Genomic DNA, 19,700 nt, shown 5'->3' with positions numbered 1-19,700 from the left:
GTGAGCAAGTTCATGCAATAAAGTCTTCTTAATGCTCTCATAGTTTCTGAATCCATTAAGATCATCTGTTCTTAGCCATAGAGATATTTCTTCCCCGTGATTCTTATTTAATCCAAGAATACATTTAGGGCTCATCCCTACATACCTAATAGTAGCTAACTCTATCATAATTCCTACTCTCCATCGATGCTCCTTCATGATAGCAATTATACCCCAGTACACACAAGAACAACAACTTTTCTTTTGTAAAACAACTTGATACTTTGGAATGGATAATTGAAACATAGGATTAGCCTTGCGCAAGCAACTGGATTTGGTTTCATTTAGATGATCCATGACATTCCTTAGAATAGTGAACAAAGTTCTAATAACAGAGGCAATTTCAATAGGTGGCATCTGAGACTTGAGCTTTTGAATAGCATCTTGAAGGCGCACAGAAGTAGCAGCTGTGGACTCTTGAATTCTTCTCAAATCTGCATCTTCGTGTTCTAGGTTCAACTGCATGGATTCAAAATCACTTACAACAGGTTTGTTCAGTCTAGAACCAAGAATATCGTGTTGCAATTCTGTAACAAGATTTCCATAATTAAGATTTGATTCGACAGAACTGGAACCACCTATATGCACATCACTTGATTACCTAGAAAGGACATATACTGTGTCTGGTTGTTCTGAGAGGCTGGCATCAGGATCTGGTTCAGTAATCACTTTAAATCTTCCAACAGCATAGCTTTCTTGACTGTCATCAGGATCAGGTTCAGCAATCAGAATTTTAATTAAAAGCCTATTAATTTTCTTCCCCTGTATGAACCCAAATATCATCAATAGTGACAATCCGTTCAAGCATTTCCGCTGGTGATGCCTCTGCTGAAGTATTCCCATCAATTTGACAATACTGATATCCACGGAACATACAATAATCCTCTAGAATGTCCAACAGTCTTGTCATCTAGGAAAAGAAAGAACTCTGGAATCACAGTCCTTCAATTTTGGAAGCAACTTATCCAAAAGAACCATTTTGCCCGCATTGGTGATTAGATGGTCTCCAGTGGTGTATGGTGGACCTGGTTCAGCACCCTGAAAGAGATATGGATGGTTGCAAAACTTCCTTAATTGCATGGTTATATTCAAAAGGCGCTTACACTTTCCTCCAACATTCACAACCTCCAAGTCTTTTTGAAGCAATTCCTGGTAAAATTGCTTTTGCATTTGCGACATTCCAACTTTCAATATGGTTTCCTTTTTAGGAGGCAGACCATTTTCAACATTTGACTTCAGTCTCCGTAAAATAAATGGCCGAATAACCTTATGAAGTTGTTGAACCACTTCTTGTTGGTCATTGTCAGCTGATATTTGGAACCAGTCATCAAAATTTTTAGCAAAACTAAAAAATTCTGGAAGTAAGAAATTGAGAAGAATCCAAAGTTCGTGAAGGTTATTTTGAAGAGGTGTTCCAGTTATAAGAAGCCTGTAGTTGGTGCTGTATATTCTCATAGTATTTGCAAGAAGTGAATTTTCATTCTTTATTAGATGCGCTTCATCAATAATAATGTATCGCCAACTAAAACGTTTAAGTGCGGTCTTTGAGTATGACCATGATGGCCACATTCAGACTGCAACTCTCTACCTGCAAAGTATAGTGTTCTGATGGTGAAATTATTCTGAAACAAAACCGAAAATCTATCTGTTCCACATCCACCTTAATAAAAAACCAAAAAGTTTATCTTAAAATCATTAAATATAATAAATTGAACCATACTTGGCGGTGATCAATTTTATTTGGCAGTTGTCATCTGTAAGGGGTGCCATTTGACCCAGCAATACCAATTTTGTCCATATCTTGAGAAATATAAGCCCAAAAGCCCAATCTTGAAAGAAAACTAAACTCGGACTAACACTAAACCGTTACAATCAAAATGATGTGAACCATTTAGAAATTGTTTCTTAGGTGATAACAGGTGGCTCCACTTGGGATAGTGTGCTCCTGTAGTACGCTAAGAACTCGCAGGTCCAGTGCTTTATCCTCTTATGACAAACGGACAATTGCTTGACAAGCATCCTCTTCAAGCTTCTTGGGCCTTCACCTCGGGCTTAAGCTTGATGATCACTGTAGGAGAAAGAAATCTACATCTACTGAAAAATGCTCAGTCAACCTTGAGCTTATTTACATTTTCCTACCTACCTACCCTATCAATTTCAAACTTCTTTCAGCTCAATCAATGTGAAATTTCCAATGTAGCCAATCATTTGTCTTATCTGATATTTGAGTTTTTTGACTGCATCGGAGTTTAGAGCCACTATGATATTGTGATGACCACTGCCACTGAAATTGCCTCTAATCTTCATAGAAAAACTGAAACACTGGAGAGTAAAACTCTTCCATGTATTTAGCTATAGGATCCCAGAACACATGATCAACTTGATAGTTCTCGTAACTTTTTGATTGTGCCAACTGATCTTCAATAATAGTGTATTCTTCCTCAATCACGAAAGAGAAAGGAAGCAACACCCTCTCCTTGTGTTCTGACATAGAAACCTTTTGAAAAGAATGATCATGACCATGAAGACTATATGATTGAATTTGACCTTGTAAACCTTCAATGTCTTTCTCAATTTCCTTAGCAACTTCATCCAAAAATTTCATCTTATCTTTTGTCTTGCAGTGAAATCATTTTAGATAAGAAGACAAGGACAAAGAAAAATTTTCATCTATTTCTGCATTAATATGATCATTATTCCATTATTTGAAACCTTGAATTGAAGGAGAGTTTGCCACCACCTCTGATCTATCTATCCATTCCTCCAAAAACAGGGCAGGAAGCTTTCAATCCACCATTTACATTAATGGATTGGGCAGGAAAGCTTTCAATCCACCATTTACATTTCCCTTGAATGAATCATAGAACAACATAATGCAAACATCCTCATGTTTAACTCTAAGAAGCTCGGTAAAATCACAGAAATCTGATATATGCTTCAAAGTTAAACTCAAATCTTCTCCATTGAATTTTGGACCATTCCTTAGAAAATATGTATCCTTGGGAAAATGATTTGGGAAACCATGAATTCCTAAAAATTTTATGCATGCATACCTTGAAGTAATAACGGTAGCAACTGCGTCCTTCATAACTCCAGTGGAATCACCATGAATCTATGAATTTCGAATTCTTCAACAATGGAGTTGACAAGGTAGATTGCAGGCTCAAAATATTTCTGAGCTCCTGCTACCTTCAGAAGTTTAGTCTCTTGATTTCGGGAATGATTAGACTTCAATCTCCCTTCAGAAGTTCAGTCTCTTGATTCCGGGAATGATTAGACTTTAGTCTCCCGGCAGGCGCACCAAAATGTTATCTCAAAAACAGGCCCTGGAAGGCTGCAGACCAGGAAGACTTCAAGTAACTATTTCAAACCAATATTTTAGCTAAGGCTTTGACTCCTTAGCCTGAGAGGGATCTCTCAAAGGATTAAAGGTTTTTTATTATGATCAAGATGGATAACTCTTGTGAAACAAAGAAAAATGAAAATGGTGGAAACACAACTAACAAGTATCCATTGGGCTTATGGAGTCATATAAGATTCAGTATTAACAGTAGAGTTGGCTTTGCATAAAAGTCAAGGCATTCAAATTTCCACATATGTAGAACACACCAAACACATAGAAGGCAGTTTATGAGTATATGAAGGAAATTAGAACACTGTAAGTGATTTCTAAGTAATCAAATACTCATAACACTATAGATAACATGAAAAGACACCAAAATGAACTCATACTTTGAACTCTCTATGATTCTTGAGAAGCATAAGCCAGTATTGTATTACCAAAAAAAATGGAGTCTTTACATAAGCCAAATATCAGAGATTTTTTTTATAAATTTCCAACCTGTATTACATTGCTCTTTCTCCTATATATAGAGCTCTTCTACCTAACTGAGATTCCTCCTCAAGCATGAGGGGAACTCGAAGTCTCCTTATCATGACAGCTATTGACATATTAAACTAACTATTAAAAGCAACATACTACTAACTGACAGCTCTAGAAACCTAAAACAATTAGGATTCTAATTCTACATCATGTTGAACATAACATTTATTACAATAAAGATTCATTCTCTGCCAAGTGGTTTCCTTCAGCTTTAGCCTTGATGGATGTTTAAAGCTCTTTCCTGGCCCTTACTGTCTTATCTCTTCCCTGTTGCTGAGAAATACGAAACTGCCCCTGTTTTTATGTTTTTGGTTTCCTCAAAGATATTCGGAAATAATTAACCATGTTGATCTTCTTGAATTAGCCAACAATCTATTGGAGTGCCACATCCTTCATGTGCTATCCACCTTTGCCATGTGTGAAGATAAAAACCTCCTCCAAGCTGTCTAACATACCATGGACTAGTAAATGTGATCACTTTATAACAAAAAGTTTAGAATTGGGTTCGAATATATGTTTCCTCCACCTATCTTGCCCTTGTTGAAAGTTGATACCTTTAAATGACCCTTTGAGGATATTCCTTTTTCAAAACTTTTCCCTCGGTCTCACAAAATCGATTGAGTGAGTTTAAATTATGTAGATTCAGCAGTTTCGTAGCGCGCTACGAAACTGCTGTGCATTAATCACCATCTTTAGCAGTTTCGTAGCGCACTACGAAACTGCTGTGTAATTTCAAAAACACAGTTTCAACCCAAAAATTTTCTATTTCATCCTCTTGATATGTAAACATTCTTTTTAACTGTCCCAAATATTTTCAAAACTGAGTGGAGATGTATTATTCTTCAAGAAGGAATGCAACAAAGAAAATCATCAAAATTTTGAGACATATCCTTACTTGATTTGTGACTTCCTAAAGGTAATTTCTTCTGCTGGTTTAGCTGCATCTTCAAATGATGCAATATGACAAGGAGGTGAATTTTCAAGGTGTCTTAGTGTTGCAGCTGCTGCAGAAGCACGAGAATCTACCACAGAATGTAAAGGATTCCCTCCAAGCTTGTTAATGCTGTAAGTTTGGTGGGAAGGAAAGAGCTCATCCATATCAGCTTTATTCCTTAACCCACTTAATGTCTGGCTCCTCAACTTTGTCCAATCCAAGGCAATTTCTTCTTGATTCAACTGTTTGTCTAATGCAAAAAGGTTTGCATCATGTTCTGAGTGTACTATGTGAGCAAGTTCATGCAATAAAGGCTTATTAATGCTCTCATAGTTTCTGAATCCATTAAGATCATCTGTTCTTAGCCATAGAGATATTTCTTCCCCATGATTCTTATTTAATCCAAGAATACATTTAGGGCTGATCCCTACATACCCAACATGAGCTAAGTTTGTCGTAATTCCTACCCTCCATCGATGCTCCTTCATGATAGCAATTATACCCCAGTACACACAAGAACAACGCCTTTGCTTTTGTAAAACAACTTGATACTTTGGAATGGATCATTGAAGCATAGGATTAGCCTTGCGCAAGCAACTGGATTTGGTTTCATTTAGATGATCCATGACATTCCTTAGAATAGTGAACAAAGTTCTAATAACAGAGGCAATTTCAATAGGTGGCCTCTGAGACTTAAGCTTTTGAATAGCATATTGAAGGTGCACAGAAGTAGGAGTTGTGGACTCTTGAATTCTTCTAAAATCTGTATCTTCGTGTTCTAGGTTCAACTACATGGATTCGAAATCACTTACAACAGGTTTGTTCAGTCTAGAACCAAGAATATCGTGTTGCAATTCTGTAACAGGATTTCCATAATTAATATTTGATTCGACAGAACTGGAACCACCTATCTGCACATCACTTGATTGCCTAGAAAGGACATATGTTGTGTCTGGTTGTTCTGAGAGGCTAGCATCAGGATCTGGTTCAGTAATCACTTTAAATCTTCCAACAGCATAGCCTTCTTGACTATCATCAGGATCAGGTTCAACAATCAGAATTTTATTTAAAAGCCTATTAATTTGCTTCCCCTATATGAACCCAAAGATCATCAATAGTGACAATCCGTTCAAGAAGTTCCACTGGTGATGCCTCTGTTGAAGTATTCCCATCAATTCAAAAATACTGATATCCACGGAACATAAAATAATCCTACAGAATGTCCAACAGTCTTGTCATCTGTGAAAAAATAAGAACTCTGGAATCACGGTCCTTCAGTTTTGGAAGCAACTTATCCAAAAGAACCATTTTGCCCTTACTGGTGATTAGATGGTCTCCAGTGGTGTATGGTGGACCTAGCTCAGCACCCTGAAAGAGATATGGATGGTTGCAGCAATTCCTTAATTGCATGGCTATATTCAAAAGGCGCTTACACTTTCCTCCAGCATTCACAACCTCCAAGTCTTTTTGAAGCAATGCCCGGTAAAATTGCTTTTGCATTTGTGACATTCCAACTTTCAATATGGTTTCCTTTTTAGGAGGCAGACCCTTTTCAACATCTGACTTCAGTCTCCATAGAAGAAATGGCCGAAGAACCTTATGAAGTTGTTGAACCACTTCTTGTTGGTCATTGTCAGCTGATATTTGGAACCAGTCATCAAAAGTTTCAGCAGAACTAAAAATTTCTGGAAGTAAGAAATTGAGAAGAAACCAGAGTTCATGAAGGTTGTTTTGAAGAGGTGTGCCGGTTATAAGAAGCCTATAGTTGGTGCTGTAGATTCTCATAGTCTTTGCAAGAAGTGAATTTTCATTCTTTATTAGATGCGCTTCATCAATAATAATGTATCGCCAACTGAAACATTTAAGTGCGGTCTTTGAGTATGACCATGATGGCCACATTTAGACTGCAACTCTCTGCCTGCAAAGTATAGTGTTCTGATGGTGAAATTATTTTGAAACAAAACCGAAAATCTGTCTGTTCCGCATCCACCTTAATAAAAAACCAAAAAGTTTATCTTAAAATCATTAAATATAATAAATTGAACCATACTTGGTGGTGATCAATTTTATTTGGCAGTTGTCATCTGTAAGGGGTGCCATTTGACCCAGCAATACCAATTTTGTCCATATCTTGAGAAATATAAGCCCAAAAGCCCAATCTTGAAAGAAAACTAAACTCAGACTAACACTAAACCGTTACAATCAAAATGATGTGAACCATTTAGAAATTGTTTCTTAGGTGATAACAGGATCGATGATGCCTGCCACGAGCATCTTGTCTAGCTCTAAGCGAACCTTCTCCTTATACTTTAGATTGATATGGAAAGGTCTTTTCTTAACTGGCTTCACGTTGGGCCTCAATGTGATTTTCATAACACCTAAGTCCCCAATTATCCCTTTTAGGTCCATAAAATTGGTAGGGAATAAATCCTGGTATTCGTGGAGCAACTCAGTGACCTTATCCACTATCGCATGGTCCTAGTAATATCCAATCCTCGTGAATTTTGGCTTTGCCTCTGTACCAATGTTTATTTGTTTTGTTTTTGAGTAACACGGTTATATCCAGATTCTCAATCTGCGATACTTCAACCTTATAGTGACCTTTTGTTTCATGGATGTGAATCTTTCACAAATCCTCATGCTCTTCTTCAGCGGTTACGTTATAGCATTCTAGTGCATGACTCAGTTGAGTAGCCTACTCATGTTGAATCAGGTCCAAAGGATCCTGCAATATCCTAAAGATTGCTGCTTTAACTTCTTGTAGCGCCTCGTTGATACAATCAAACCCATATTTGAAGCTAAATGTCATTATGAATCCTTCATGCAGAATATCCCAATATCCTGTACCATGGCAAAGCTCTGTTTCTACGTACCAGTTCATTGGGATGACATCCAAGGTGTGACAAAACAAGTGCACCCATTCAGGTTGGATCTTCTCTCCATAAGCCTAAACCCATTTGGCCAAGTATGCTTACGAATAATCCTGCCCATCATACTTGTCTGTTATTTGTACCTTCAGCTTCCCAAATCTTGTCCTCATCATCCTCCTACATTCACACCAATCATCAAAGCTTCCCTTGTGCATACCCCACCATCTTGCAGGAGTAGTGCATAGTGCCCAGTCTAGTACCTAGAAGTGCTGCATTTTTGGCACCTCCCTCTCAAATGCATCCAAAAATATATCTACATCATTCAGGTCATCATAAATGGGTAGATTTCTTACCTCTAACGACACACAATGCAGTGACCGGGTCATCGTGTTACAGCTCAGCATGGTTACTTCATGTAACCGATTCTTCCAGCGCTCTAATTCTTCATTAGAGTCTAAGATGCAGGAACTCTCGCGATCCCATGTAATTTTTCCATCCGCTGTTGGATTCACCCAATCTTGGTCTTGCGTTCTTATCTTATAGATACATTCCAGATCGTCATCACTCTCATAATCGCAGACTGGCTCAGTATAGCACGCTCCTTCAGTAGGATCTAGGGGTACAATTACGCGGAGCGATTTCTTCTCAAATATCATCTTTCGCTTCTTTAGATTGGTTACCCCATTCATATTAGTATCTAAATCAATTCCAAGGATCACAGGGTAGGGATTGCTATCATGCACAATTTCTATTACTTCAAAGTCAGCTAATGCACTTGCACCTTCAATATCAATAGTCACCCCTTGGAGCCACCTAATGGGGATGATCTTCTGTTGATTCACCATCCTTAGCTGAATTGGAGACCACTGCAGCGCGGGTCTTCCCATCCATTCCCAAGTCTTCTTCGGTAAGACGTTCGCATCGAACCCTTGATCCAAAATAACCTGATCCATCTCATACTCTCTTATCTGCACGTTCAGCCTCATCTCTCATCATGTTCTTGTTTTATTCTTACCAATATTTCATACTACACACAGCTCACCCAGAGTTATTCCAGCACATCTATTTATGAGCTACTGTAACCCCTTCATAGCCTTGCTATCATGCAGTAGCTTCATGCAGGTCTCCAAGAAGGTTGTAAGCATAGAAGGGCCCATGTCCTGATCAGGATTATCCTTGCTCCCTGAGGTGGAGGCCTTAGCGAAGCTCTTCTTTGCTTCCATGAATATTTCACGTGCGTGCTCTAAATCAAACCCAACATCCTTCACCAGAGCTTTGCGAACCCATGTGTTGTCATCAGGTGGTTTCCCCTTGTCATCTCCTATTGCGATTCCATTTCGGAGCACTATATTCACGTTCGGATCCTCTTTGCGCGGTTCAGACCTCATCATTTGCAGGTTCTGAGTCAACTGAGGTGGTAGCGCCCCTTTATTACGTATCCTTGCTATCAGCGTAGGACAATATTTTTTTTCATGATCAAACAGAGTGTAATACTTGCATGACAGATGTGTTTGGTTAGTGCAATCATGGGCATAGTGTCTTGGTCCTCCGAAATTGTAACATATCAGTTGTCCCCAACCTCCGCCAGGTCCTCCTCCACCTCGGCCTCGTCCACACCCCTGAAAGCCTATGCGCACCATCCATGCACTTTGGTTAGGTGGCCTGAAGACCTATAGAAGTTGCAGAATAGTTGTTGCGGTGTCTATACAAACTTCTACAGCAAGTGACAGCTATCCATGGCATGTTTTCCAGCTACTTGACATACATCGCACCATAATAAAGTCCCCACACTTGGTCTTGCTTGGGCTTTCGGCCTCAAAGGCATCGTTCCTCCTCCTGTAATATAGTTCTCAAAGACTGGGAAATGGTCTTTGTCATGCCCCTTACCCTTTCATTTTAGGCACCATACCTCTTCGTACACCTCTAGTCGAACTGTTCTGTCCTGCTTCAAACTTTGCATCTCAAGGCAAATATTTTTCAACTGCACATGGATCTGCTGAACCCCCAGATTTAGATCATGCATCAATGTTTCATGTAGTCTCATTGCAATCTCCAAGGCCTCTGCCTGAGTCATTATCTTCTGTTGTGACAACGTAACCCTTGGGTGTGGCAGCAGCGAAGCCATGAACCAGTTGTGGTGTTGTCCATTTGTTAAGTTCATATTAGCTTCACGGATTTTACACTTCAACCTCTGATCTAGTTCCCAAGGTGTCTCACCTGGTTGCATCACGATTTCCTTGAACCCCACAATCGACTGTGCCTTAGATTTAGGCCTACTGAATTCTCTATTTAGTGTGGTCTAGATGTCTACCACTCTAGCGTTTGGGTTGTCATTAGAGTATTTGATACACCTGGTGTTGGTGTCTAGGTATGAATAAATTATCCACCCCTTTTCCTACATTAATGTATCAATCCGGGTGCGTATTCTTTTCAAGACAACACGCAAGGTATATGTAGGGGCAAGGTTACGATCTTTCCTCAACCAAGGGTTCGTGATTGGCAATAAAAACATTGCTAAAACAGAAATAAAACTCAACTGCAGAACATAAAAAGGTATTCAAAATTATCCAAGAGATCTGTAATAGCAACAAGAAATAAACACAACAACAGAAAATACACACAACACAAGGAAACACGCAGCACCTGATCAGAAGAGCAGGCCTAGCTCTTTCATCAGGGTTGCATTACTCATAGAGAGTGATAGATCAGTAAAAGGGTTTATATCTTATTAATTTGATTAATGTTGTTACAAAACCATACCATGGTCTCCCCTTGATACAAGAATGACCCATCTTTTATACAATACAAAGGAGAATAATTCTCCCTAAAACCTGGCAACTATATGCCCACATATATACAACATTTGTATCGCAACACTAGCGCTAAGAAAGAAAGAATAGGAATGGTCAAAAACAGGTTGAGCAGCTGCAATTAGTTATGTCGTTTCATCGTGGTCGATCAGCTACTGTGAATTGTGGAACTGCTACGATATGTTGCGCGGTCAACACCTGTGCTCCATAATCTGCGATCATCACAAGTTTTAGTGGTTTTTGTAGGTAGAAACCTTCATGACTCTACTTCATTAATTAAATATCCCAAGAGATGATAAAGGGGAATTACCTCATAATGTTACACAATAAATATATGTGAATGAATGCAAAAAGGATGAAAAGAGGAGTGGAAATGCAGGGAAAATATAGGCCAATTTGGTGCCCAACATCTCCCCCCAACTAGCCTTCTACACGCCCTTGTGCAGCTCATCGTCTCCGCAGGTCTGGGTTGGATATGCTGTGTGCTTCTTGAAGTTGAGTGAGATCATATTCCTCAGCCATTTCTGTTCCTGGAACCTTGAACCCTTCTGAGAAGAGAACTTCCTTCCACCAATCATTTGGTACATTATAGGTTGGGGTGTAGTGTTTTGCTAGCAGCCATAGAATAAGGTACTAGAATCAAATTCCCATCCATCGAACCCCACATGTTTGGATGCATGCCACATATCTTGGCACCCTACTGAGTGCCCGTGAAAAATTTGGTGCTCCAAACGGTTCTCTTTTCTGAACAGATGTGGGTGACATCATCCACCTCTTCTGACAACTATCCAGGGCCTCAGCCTGAAACGTGACCAATTGTTTGATGCAGATATCGATGCACCACTTTTGTGTCTTCAACCTCCGTTCCTTTTTTCCCATAATTTCCAAAAATGTAGTGTGCTTATTATACATAGTCACTGATCTCTTGGGTTCTCCTCTTACCATAAAAGGCTTCGTGGCCTGATTTGACTCGAACATGTTAGAAGACTTCTGTGAACTTATCTGATTAAAATTGTAAGAGGTGAGGGCCCTTAAATGAATGTCCCCCACATATGGAACTAGATTAAATTCTCTCTCAACATGCAAGAGATACCCATGCATATAAAGTTCACACATCAAGTGCTGAGTTGGCACATCATGGGCTCTCAATATCCGAAGGAACTGTACACCGTCCTCAATCTCGTGACTAATTTATTTCTGGATGCTTTCAAAATGAAAGAAAAGAAAGTGCTCATACAAAAATCAAAAGTAACAGGAAGCAGGAGGGCGACATGCCATTGTTTCCTGTGCTAAATGGAGCATCTGCTCTTTATCAGTTTTTAATTCTGCTACTTGCCTTTCCAGCTACTCCACCTTGAATTTCTACTTCGCATGCCTCAGTCACATTATATCAATGCGTTCTACATATTCAAAGATAGTCGTGGATGCTCGCTCTTGGGATTTCTTAGCTTCATTCCGATATCACGCTGCGGTGGATTTCCAAGTCCGTACCTCAGCCGACAAAGAAAATTCATGGCCCTCAAACGAATATTCTATCGGGTCTGTCTGAGTGGCAACAGAAGTTGTTGCCACTTCATCTACCTACATCCCTGCTTTGGTCATCATGGTTTTATGCTTCTTAGCCCGCCACTTATATTTCTTCACTTGGTTCTTCAACTAGTGCTTCTGTTTCCTCAGCCTCTTAACCTTTGTTTTGAGTCACATCGTTTCTTTAAACTGAAGCTGATATTTTTGCTTCGTAGGCATCCTTCATTATTCAGACAACTCCACCCATTCTTGATTCACCCCCACCTCATCTAGTACTACAGCTGGTTCGACAGGTGGTGATTTACCCAAGGGAGTATCCACAAGGGTTACTCAACGGGGTTTCTTTGCTTGGATTCTCTTCTTGGGGAGCAGCCATTTCCTTACTATCTCCTACCTCACCCTATTGTGAAGCTATCTCGATAGGTGGTGGGCTCACTCGGTGAACGTCCATCGGTGGTTCAACCAAAATTTCCCTTCCAGGTTCCCTCGTTTCAAAAACATCTGCCTCTTCCTCTGTTCTGGGTTCTTGAGAGAGGTCTCTGTGGGGATTTGTGGCCAACATGCTTGTGGCAGTTGGTCCCTTCTTCGACTCGTCATATTTCAAAATCGGTACAACAACCACCTCCTATTATGTATATCGGGCAAAGCGAGACACCCTTGCCCCTTTCAGAATGGAGAAGTAAGAGGAAAATTGAAAGAATTATCTTACCTGATCTATCTCAGCCCCAGTTGTGGTCTTGGGCTCTTTCCCTCTATCTGCAACGTCTTTGTTCCAGGTTAAAACCCTTGCCTGTTTAGTCCCTTGTTCTAAGGTTGACGCTGGTTCCTGTGGAACAATGTTAATCCTAACATTTAATTGCTCTATGGTCTCCAAAGCTAGACAGGTTGATGGTGGTTCTTGTGGGACACCACCTTCCATGTCTAGCATTTCTTGAATAGATGATGATGGCGTTGTTTCTTCCAGAACAGAATTGATCCAGATGGATTCTTTCATAATCACATCAATTCCATCCATTTAACCCCTATCCTCTTCTTCTGTTGGCCCCATAGTTCTTTCAAATTTGGGCCTTTCTCGTTCTGATTCGTCTTCCTCCATTAGTTCTATGGTCGAGGGTGGTTCTTGTGGGACACCCCCGACCACAATATTAATGAATTCCTCCACCTCAACCTGATGTGGTCCCTCTTCGCTTATTATGGTGCTATTGATTTCTCTACTGGCTCTATAGTCGAGGCTGATTCTTGAAGGACAGCCTGGGTCGTGGTGCTAGTGGCCCTTTCTATATTGGCCCCTTGTTGCAACACCTCTTCTTCCATTGGTTCCGAGGTCGAGGTTGGTTTTTGTGGAGCAGCCTCAATTGTCCTCCCTGGTTCACACTCCTGATCTTGTTCTTGCTCTTTAAGTTTCATCTCCATTTCCTCTGGTTCCTCTTGATCTATGTATTCATCCTCTGTTCTGGTTCCTTCCTCCATCGTTTCCTGCTCTTCCTCTCTAGCAGCTCTAGCAGCCGTTATTTCTTCCTCTGTAGAATCTTGGAATGTTTCCTACGGGATTTGAAATCAACCAATTGCATGCATGACTAGCAGCCGGATCGGGCCATGGTTGGTAATGACTACTGCTACTTATCGTGAACACCAAGCAAAGTGTGCCATCAGCTAGAGACTTCTTAATAGGAAGAAAGGCATATTCAATGAGAAGGCTTCCACCTGTGGGAACTGGAGGTGAGCCAATATTCTGAAATGGTATTTAAACATGGTGGTATACCTCCCCTCGCAGGTTATGTATCTCATTACAAAACTTGCTACCTCACCCCATGGGTGTGGTAATGAGTTTCGGTCGTACCCCCGACCCTTCTGAACAACATTTTCTCCAACCTGTAAGAATGCTTCAGGGAACTCTGAAAGGGTGGTTCTTCATGAAAACCATTTATGCCCCTGCTGGGGTAGCCCGCTGACCTCTGTAATGGTTTCTTCTGTGCTAGGGATTTCTATCCCCCAGATCTGAGAGCTCTCTTCTTCTTAATTGAGTGTGAATTCAATCATAATTGCCTCGTTAAATCCTTGCAACCTGTCAAAATAAACGTTCCACCTTGCATTTTTGAAGACCTGCCATACCTTCGGATTGTTTCTAACCATTTTCGTGCCCTCCGGCTCATGGCGCACATCCAGCCCACCCATCGCTATAAGAATTGGATCAACACGATTGGTACAGTCGGCTGGTAGGGAGAGAGTAACAACAACCCAACTGACGATGACAATATTATTAGCAGGGTGGCCACGAGGTGAAAGGATGATAATAATGACTAGAACGCCTCAAAAAACACAGCAATTGATGGCAGGGTGTGGCAGTATAGGTGAATGATTATGGCAATTGAATACAACGTACTGGGGCAATGAACAGTAATGTTCTTGGCGTACAATTTCAAATTCCAATGCATGGGAATCATGATTACAGAATCGAACAATTTTTTGGTGTCCGCTTTCATTGGATTTGTTAATGATGTGATATGATTACAATTTTAGGTATGACTTTGTCTCTTTATGACGAGACCCCCCCAACTTAAATGCGGTTGTCTGCGGCACATACTAGTCTTTTTTTGGAATATTTTAATTAAATCCGTAAGAGTCAATGAAGGCATACATGGTGACCTACCTGGTGGTGGAGTAGCAACAAAGATAACCGGCGGAGTAACGACAATAGCGGAGTAACAGCATCTACAGAGTAACAACATCAGTGGAGTAACAACATGGCAGAGTAACATCACCAGCGGAGTAACAACAACAGTGGAGTAACAACACCAGTGGAGTAACAACAACAATGGAGTAAGAGCATCGATGGAGTAACAACAACCAGTGGAGTAATAGCAACAGTGGAGTAACAACACCGATGGAGTAACAACAACAGTGGAGTAACAACACCAGCGGAGTAATAGAAACTAATGGAGTAACAACAATAGTGGAGTAACAGCACCAGTGGAGTAATAGCAACTAGTGGAGTAACAGCAATAGTGGAGTAACAACACCAACGAAGTAACAACAATAGTGGAGTAACAACACTGACGGAGTAACAACAACAGTGGACTAACAACACTGGAAGGGTAACATCACCGACTATTACTTGAAAAATTTCTCCATTTCTCCTTGTCATAATTTGGTTCTTCTTCCTGCAAAAAGACAAATAAGTAAATAGTAACAACATATTATTATTTTTACTTTTATTTTTCTTAATTTTTTTTTAAAGGGCAGAGGGAGCATTCTCTGCACCAACAACCATCAAACTAGATGTATCAAAAAGATGTTTTATGAAGGCATCTGTAGACATTGGATGGTGGTATAACTTCAGACGGTGTCTGTTCACTAGAAAGGAAGAAGTAAGATTTTCATCTATTATAACCAATCTAACTGTGCCATTGGCGAATACAACGTCCACTTCATAGGGTCCCATCCAACGAGTGCGAATCTTTCCTTTAAAATATTTGAACTGGGAGTCCTATAACAATGCCCAGTCCCCTATATGAAACACCTTGTTCTTGATAAATTTATCGTGCCATTTCGTTCTCTGCTATTGGGCAACAATAGTTCTCTAGACAGCTTCTGAACAAATATCATATAACTCATTGAGTTGTTACAACTATTGTTTCTAGCCCTCTAATAAGTTCAATCCCACTTCCAAAGCTGTTAGGAGCATACTGATCTCAAATTCAACTGGAAACAAGGGAGATTTCTTGTAGACTAGCTCAAATGGTGAAAACCCAGTTGTATTTCGCCATGTCATCCTATACTCCCAAAGAGCTTCTGGGAGTTTCTGTGAACAATCCTAGTAATGACTTGCTACAGTTTTTTTCAAGATATTCTCCAACACTATGTTTATACTTTCTACCTGTCAACTCACTTGGGGATGGTAAGGAGTTTTCACTCTGTGTTTGACCCCATATTTCTGCATAAAATTCTCTATCATGTGGGATGTGAACTGTGCTCCTCCATTTGAAACAATTTCTCTCGGGGTACCATATCAGGAAAAAATCTCTTCAAAAAGGAAGTCTACCACCACCTGTTCTATTTCTTTTGCAACTGCTCTGGCTTCCACCCACTTAGTCACATAATCATTTCATACCAGGATGTGAACCTTCTGATTGGAAGGTGGGTTTATGGGTCCAACAAAATCGATGGCCCATTTATTAAAAGCTTTCACGACTATCTGGGGATGTAATGGAATTTCATCTGATTTTCCAGGTTGTCCCATACATTGACAGCTATCACATCTTTAGACATAATCTCTAGCATCTTGAAAGATAGAAGGCCAGTAGTATCCCATTTGTAGCACCTTGTGGCCTATTCTTTTATCTGCAAAATGTCCTCCACAAGGCCCACTATGGGCGGCCTTCAATATCTCATAGATATCATCCTCTGATACACAACGTCGAATCTGTTGATCCACCCCCGTATGAAAGAGGTATCCTGCCATCCATGAATATCGGGTACTATGATGAATAATTTTCTGTTGGTCCTTGTATGACAAATGATGAGGTACCTTTCCTGTAGCAAGATAGTTAGCAATATCTGCATACCACGGAGTGTTAGTGGAAATTGCAAAAAGATATTCATCTAGAAAGCTATCTTCGATAGGTGTACCTTTGGTATTGTTTTCTAATCTAGACAGAAAATCTGCAACCACATTGTCCTTTCCTGGTTTATCTACTATGGTAATATCAAATTCTTGAAGTAGCAAAATCCATCTTGTAATACGACCAGGAGTAACGGGTTTATTCATCAGATACCTGATGGCTACATGATCCATGTGTACAAAGGTGGGGTAACCAGTGATATAGTGCTAGAACTTGTTGATGGCGTAGATGACAATGAGGAATTCTTTTTCAGTCACTGTGTAGTTTAACTCGAAAGAGGCCAAGTTCTTGCTAACATAGTAAACTGCATATGGTACCTTATCCAACTGCTGCCCTAAAACTTCCCCAACTACTTTTTGGGAAGCTTCAGCATGAATATGGAATGGTAATGCCCAATTTGGTCCTCTAAGGATTAGAGTACTACAGACCAGTTTCTTGATCTTCACAAAGGCTCCATCACAGTCATCTCTCCACACAAAGTCTGCATCTTTTGTCAGTAATTGAAAAAGCAGATGTGTTGTTTTAGCAAAATTTTCTATAAAGCACCTATAATAACCAACACAACCGATAAAGCTATGTACATGAGTGGGTGTTATGGGTATTGGAAAATGTTGTATTACCTTTATCTTGGCTGGATCCAGCTGGATTCCTACAGCCGAAAGCAAGTGTCCTAGGACTATTCCTTCATTCATCATCATATGGCATTTTTCTGTACTTAAGGAGACATGTGCCTGCTTGCATCTTTCAAGAAATTTTTCTAGCTTCCCCAATGCTTCTTTGAATGAATATCCATATGATGTGAAATCATCCATGTAGATTTCAGCACTATCATCCATCAATTCAGAGAAAATCCCAAAAATTGCCATCTGAAACGTTGCAGGTGCATTACAGAGACCAAATGGGAGGACTCTCTATGCAAATGTTCCCCAGGGGCACGTAAATGTGGTCTCATCTCGATCTTCAGGAGCTATCTAGATTTGGTTGTACCCACTAAATCCATCCAAGAAGGAAAAATATGTCTTCCCTACTAATGTATCCAAGACTTGGTCAATGAATGGTAACGAAAAATGGTCTTTCTGAGTTGCCTTGTTTAATTCTCTGTAGTCCACGCATATTCACCATTTACCATTTTTCTTAGGGACCATTACTAATGGGGAAACCCATTGGCTATTTGAAATGGGGTAGATAAATCCGATGTCCAACAGCTTTTGGAGTTCTTCCTTAACAATGTTTTTCAGGGCAGGGTTCATTCATCTTTGGGGTTGCCTTATAGGATGACAATTCTCCTTAATGTATATGTGATGAGTGCACATATTAGTAGGAATTCCCTTCATATCTGAGTAGTCCCAGGCGAAGGTGTCTTTGTGTTTCTGAAGAACATGTAGGAGTTGTTTTTTTTAGGAATCTGATAGCTTTGGATTGGTATTCAGGGTTTTTCCTGGTTCTATTTCCATGGAAACACTGTCATGGGGCGTAGCTATAGGTAGCTCCTTGAATCCATTTGTTGCTCCAATACTTTCTTAAGTCTCACAGCTTAAGATGGACTCCATGATTTTTTGATTCAAATATGAAACAGAACAAGGATCACTGATAAAGGTAGTAATTGTGTCATATTTTGTTTCATCTTTCAACTGGAGGGCCTACCCAATAGTGAGAACTGGTCTTAACTCCTCGTTTTCTGATTCAGACTCTTTCTTGTGTATAGATTTCTTGTGGATTGCTAATTTTGCTGATGGGTTAGGTTCTACAGGAGGATATAATGCAAAATTCTTAGTGTTTTGTCCATTTGAGATGACCATATGCCCATAATGACACCCAATATAAGCGTTTGTGGTTGCCAAGCACAGCCTTCCTAGAATCAAGGGATGACCTCTAGCTGGAGATTGTGTTTGGAGTACTAGGAAGTCCACAGGGTAGTGCCATGAATCCACTGAAATCGTGATATCTTCTAATTTCCCTACTGGTTTTACTATAGATCAATCTACCAGTTCTAACATTGTAGGTGTATGTTTCATGTTATGAAGTCCTAATGCATGCATGGTTTTAGCAGTGATGACATTTATGGCAGGGCCCAAATCTACCAATACATTTGGAATTTCTACCCCATTAATGTGCACGGTTTAAATCAAGTTCTCCGGATCCCCATAATTTACAGACATGGACCTTCCCATCATGAAATTCGATAGTTTCCCCATTATGTGAATGGTGAGTGGATATCTTGATTTCTTTTTAGGCTTCTTAGCACAATATTCCCTATGAGTCTTCGCATATATAGGTAAGTCTTTCATGGCTTGCAGCAGGGGAATCTTGACAAATAAATTCTGTAGCTCTCTTGATAAGTCAAACTGAGTTTGAGGGGTTGGTTTACTCACAACCAATCTTTCTGGATAGGGCGGTTTAGCTTGGTGTTTCTAAGTAGCTAACGGTTGAGGAGGTGTATGATTTTTGTTAACTTGATTTGGTTCCTCTCCGACCATTCCTGGTTCTTTCCCCTCACTGTCAATTTTCTCAATGATAATTGGTGAGGGATAAGCACCTACGGGCTACCCAGATCATAAATGCATCTCATAGAATTCCGCGGTGGAGATGCTATATGAAGGTAGGTTGAGGGTGTCAGCTTTCTGAGCCCCTTTATTGTTACGATTCAGATTGGGTTGGATAGGGAGTTGAGGATGAATAGGTTGATTACTAGGGGGCACATTAGAGGGCAACTGAAGTTGCTGTTGTGTAATTGACTAGGAAAAATGACCAGGAGGGGAACGTCCCCGCCAATTCGGAGCCCACGAGGAGCTTGAACTATCTTGAGGAGCCCACTACTGCCAAGGTGGAAACTGGTATTGGGGCCATATGGGCGAATAAGGCATCGTCTGGGGACCCATATTGAAATTGCTAAAATATTGAGATGGATTTGGAAACATGCCTTGATTTCCCATTGATGGTCGAAGTTTCCATAGATTTTTAGGTCCCACAAAGTATAGCTGCTCCATATCTTCTCATGTCCCTTGAAAAACTGCT

General features: G+C 40.2%; 1 protein-coding gene across 1 annotated transcript; it reads right to left on the bottom strand.

The window, feature by feature from the left end:
• Positions 1-4,813: 4,813 nt before the first annotated feature.
• LOC149159632 (DNA-dependent metalloprotease WSS1 homolog 2-like) lies at positions 4,814-5,344 on the bottom strand. Its single transcript, XM_089434369.1, has one exon. The coding sequence runs from the start codon at positions 5,342-5,344 to the stop codon at positions 4,814-4,816; it is 531 nt and encodes a 176-aa protein (XP_089290495.1).
• Between the last annotated feature and the right edge of the window lie 14,356 nt (positions 5,345-19,700).

Source organism: Pinus tabuliformis, chromosome 5_2, assembly GCF_031772625.1.
Source record: "Pinus tabuliformis cultivar Carrire ecotype Pingquan chromosome 5_2, CPIR1, whole genome shotgun sequence".
Taxonomy (NCBI): Eukaryota; Viridiplantae; Streptophyta; class Pinopsida; order Pinales; family Pinaceae; genus Pinus; species Pinus tabuliformis.
Note: the sequence above shows the minus strand (reverse complement) of the source record. Positions and strands in the feature narration are given on the sequence as shown.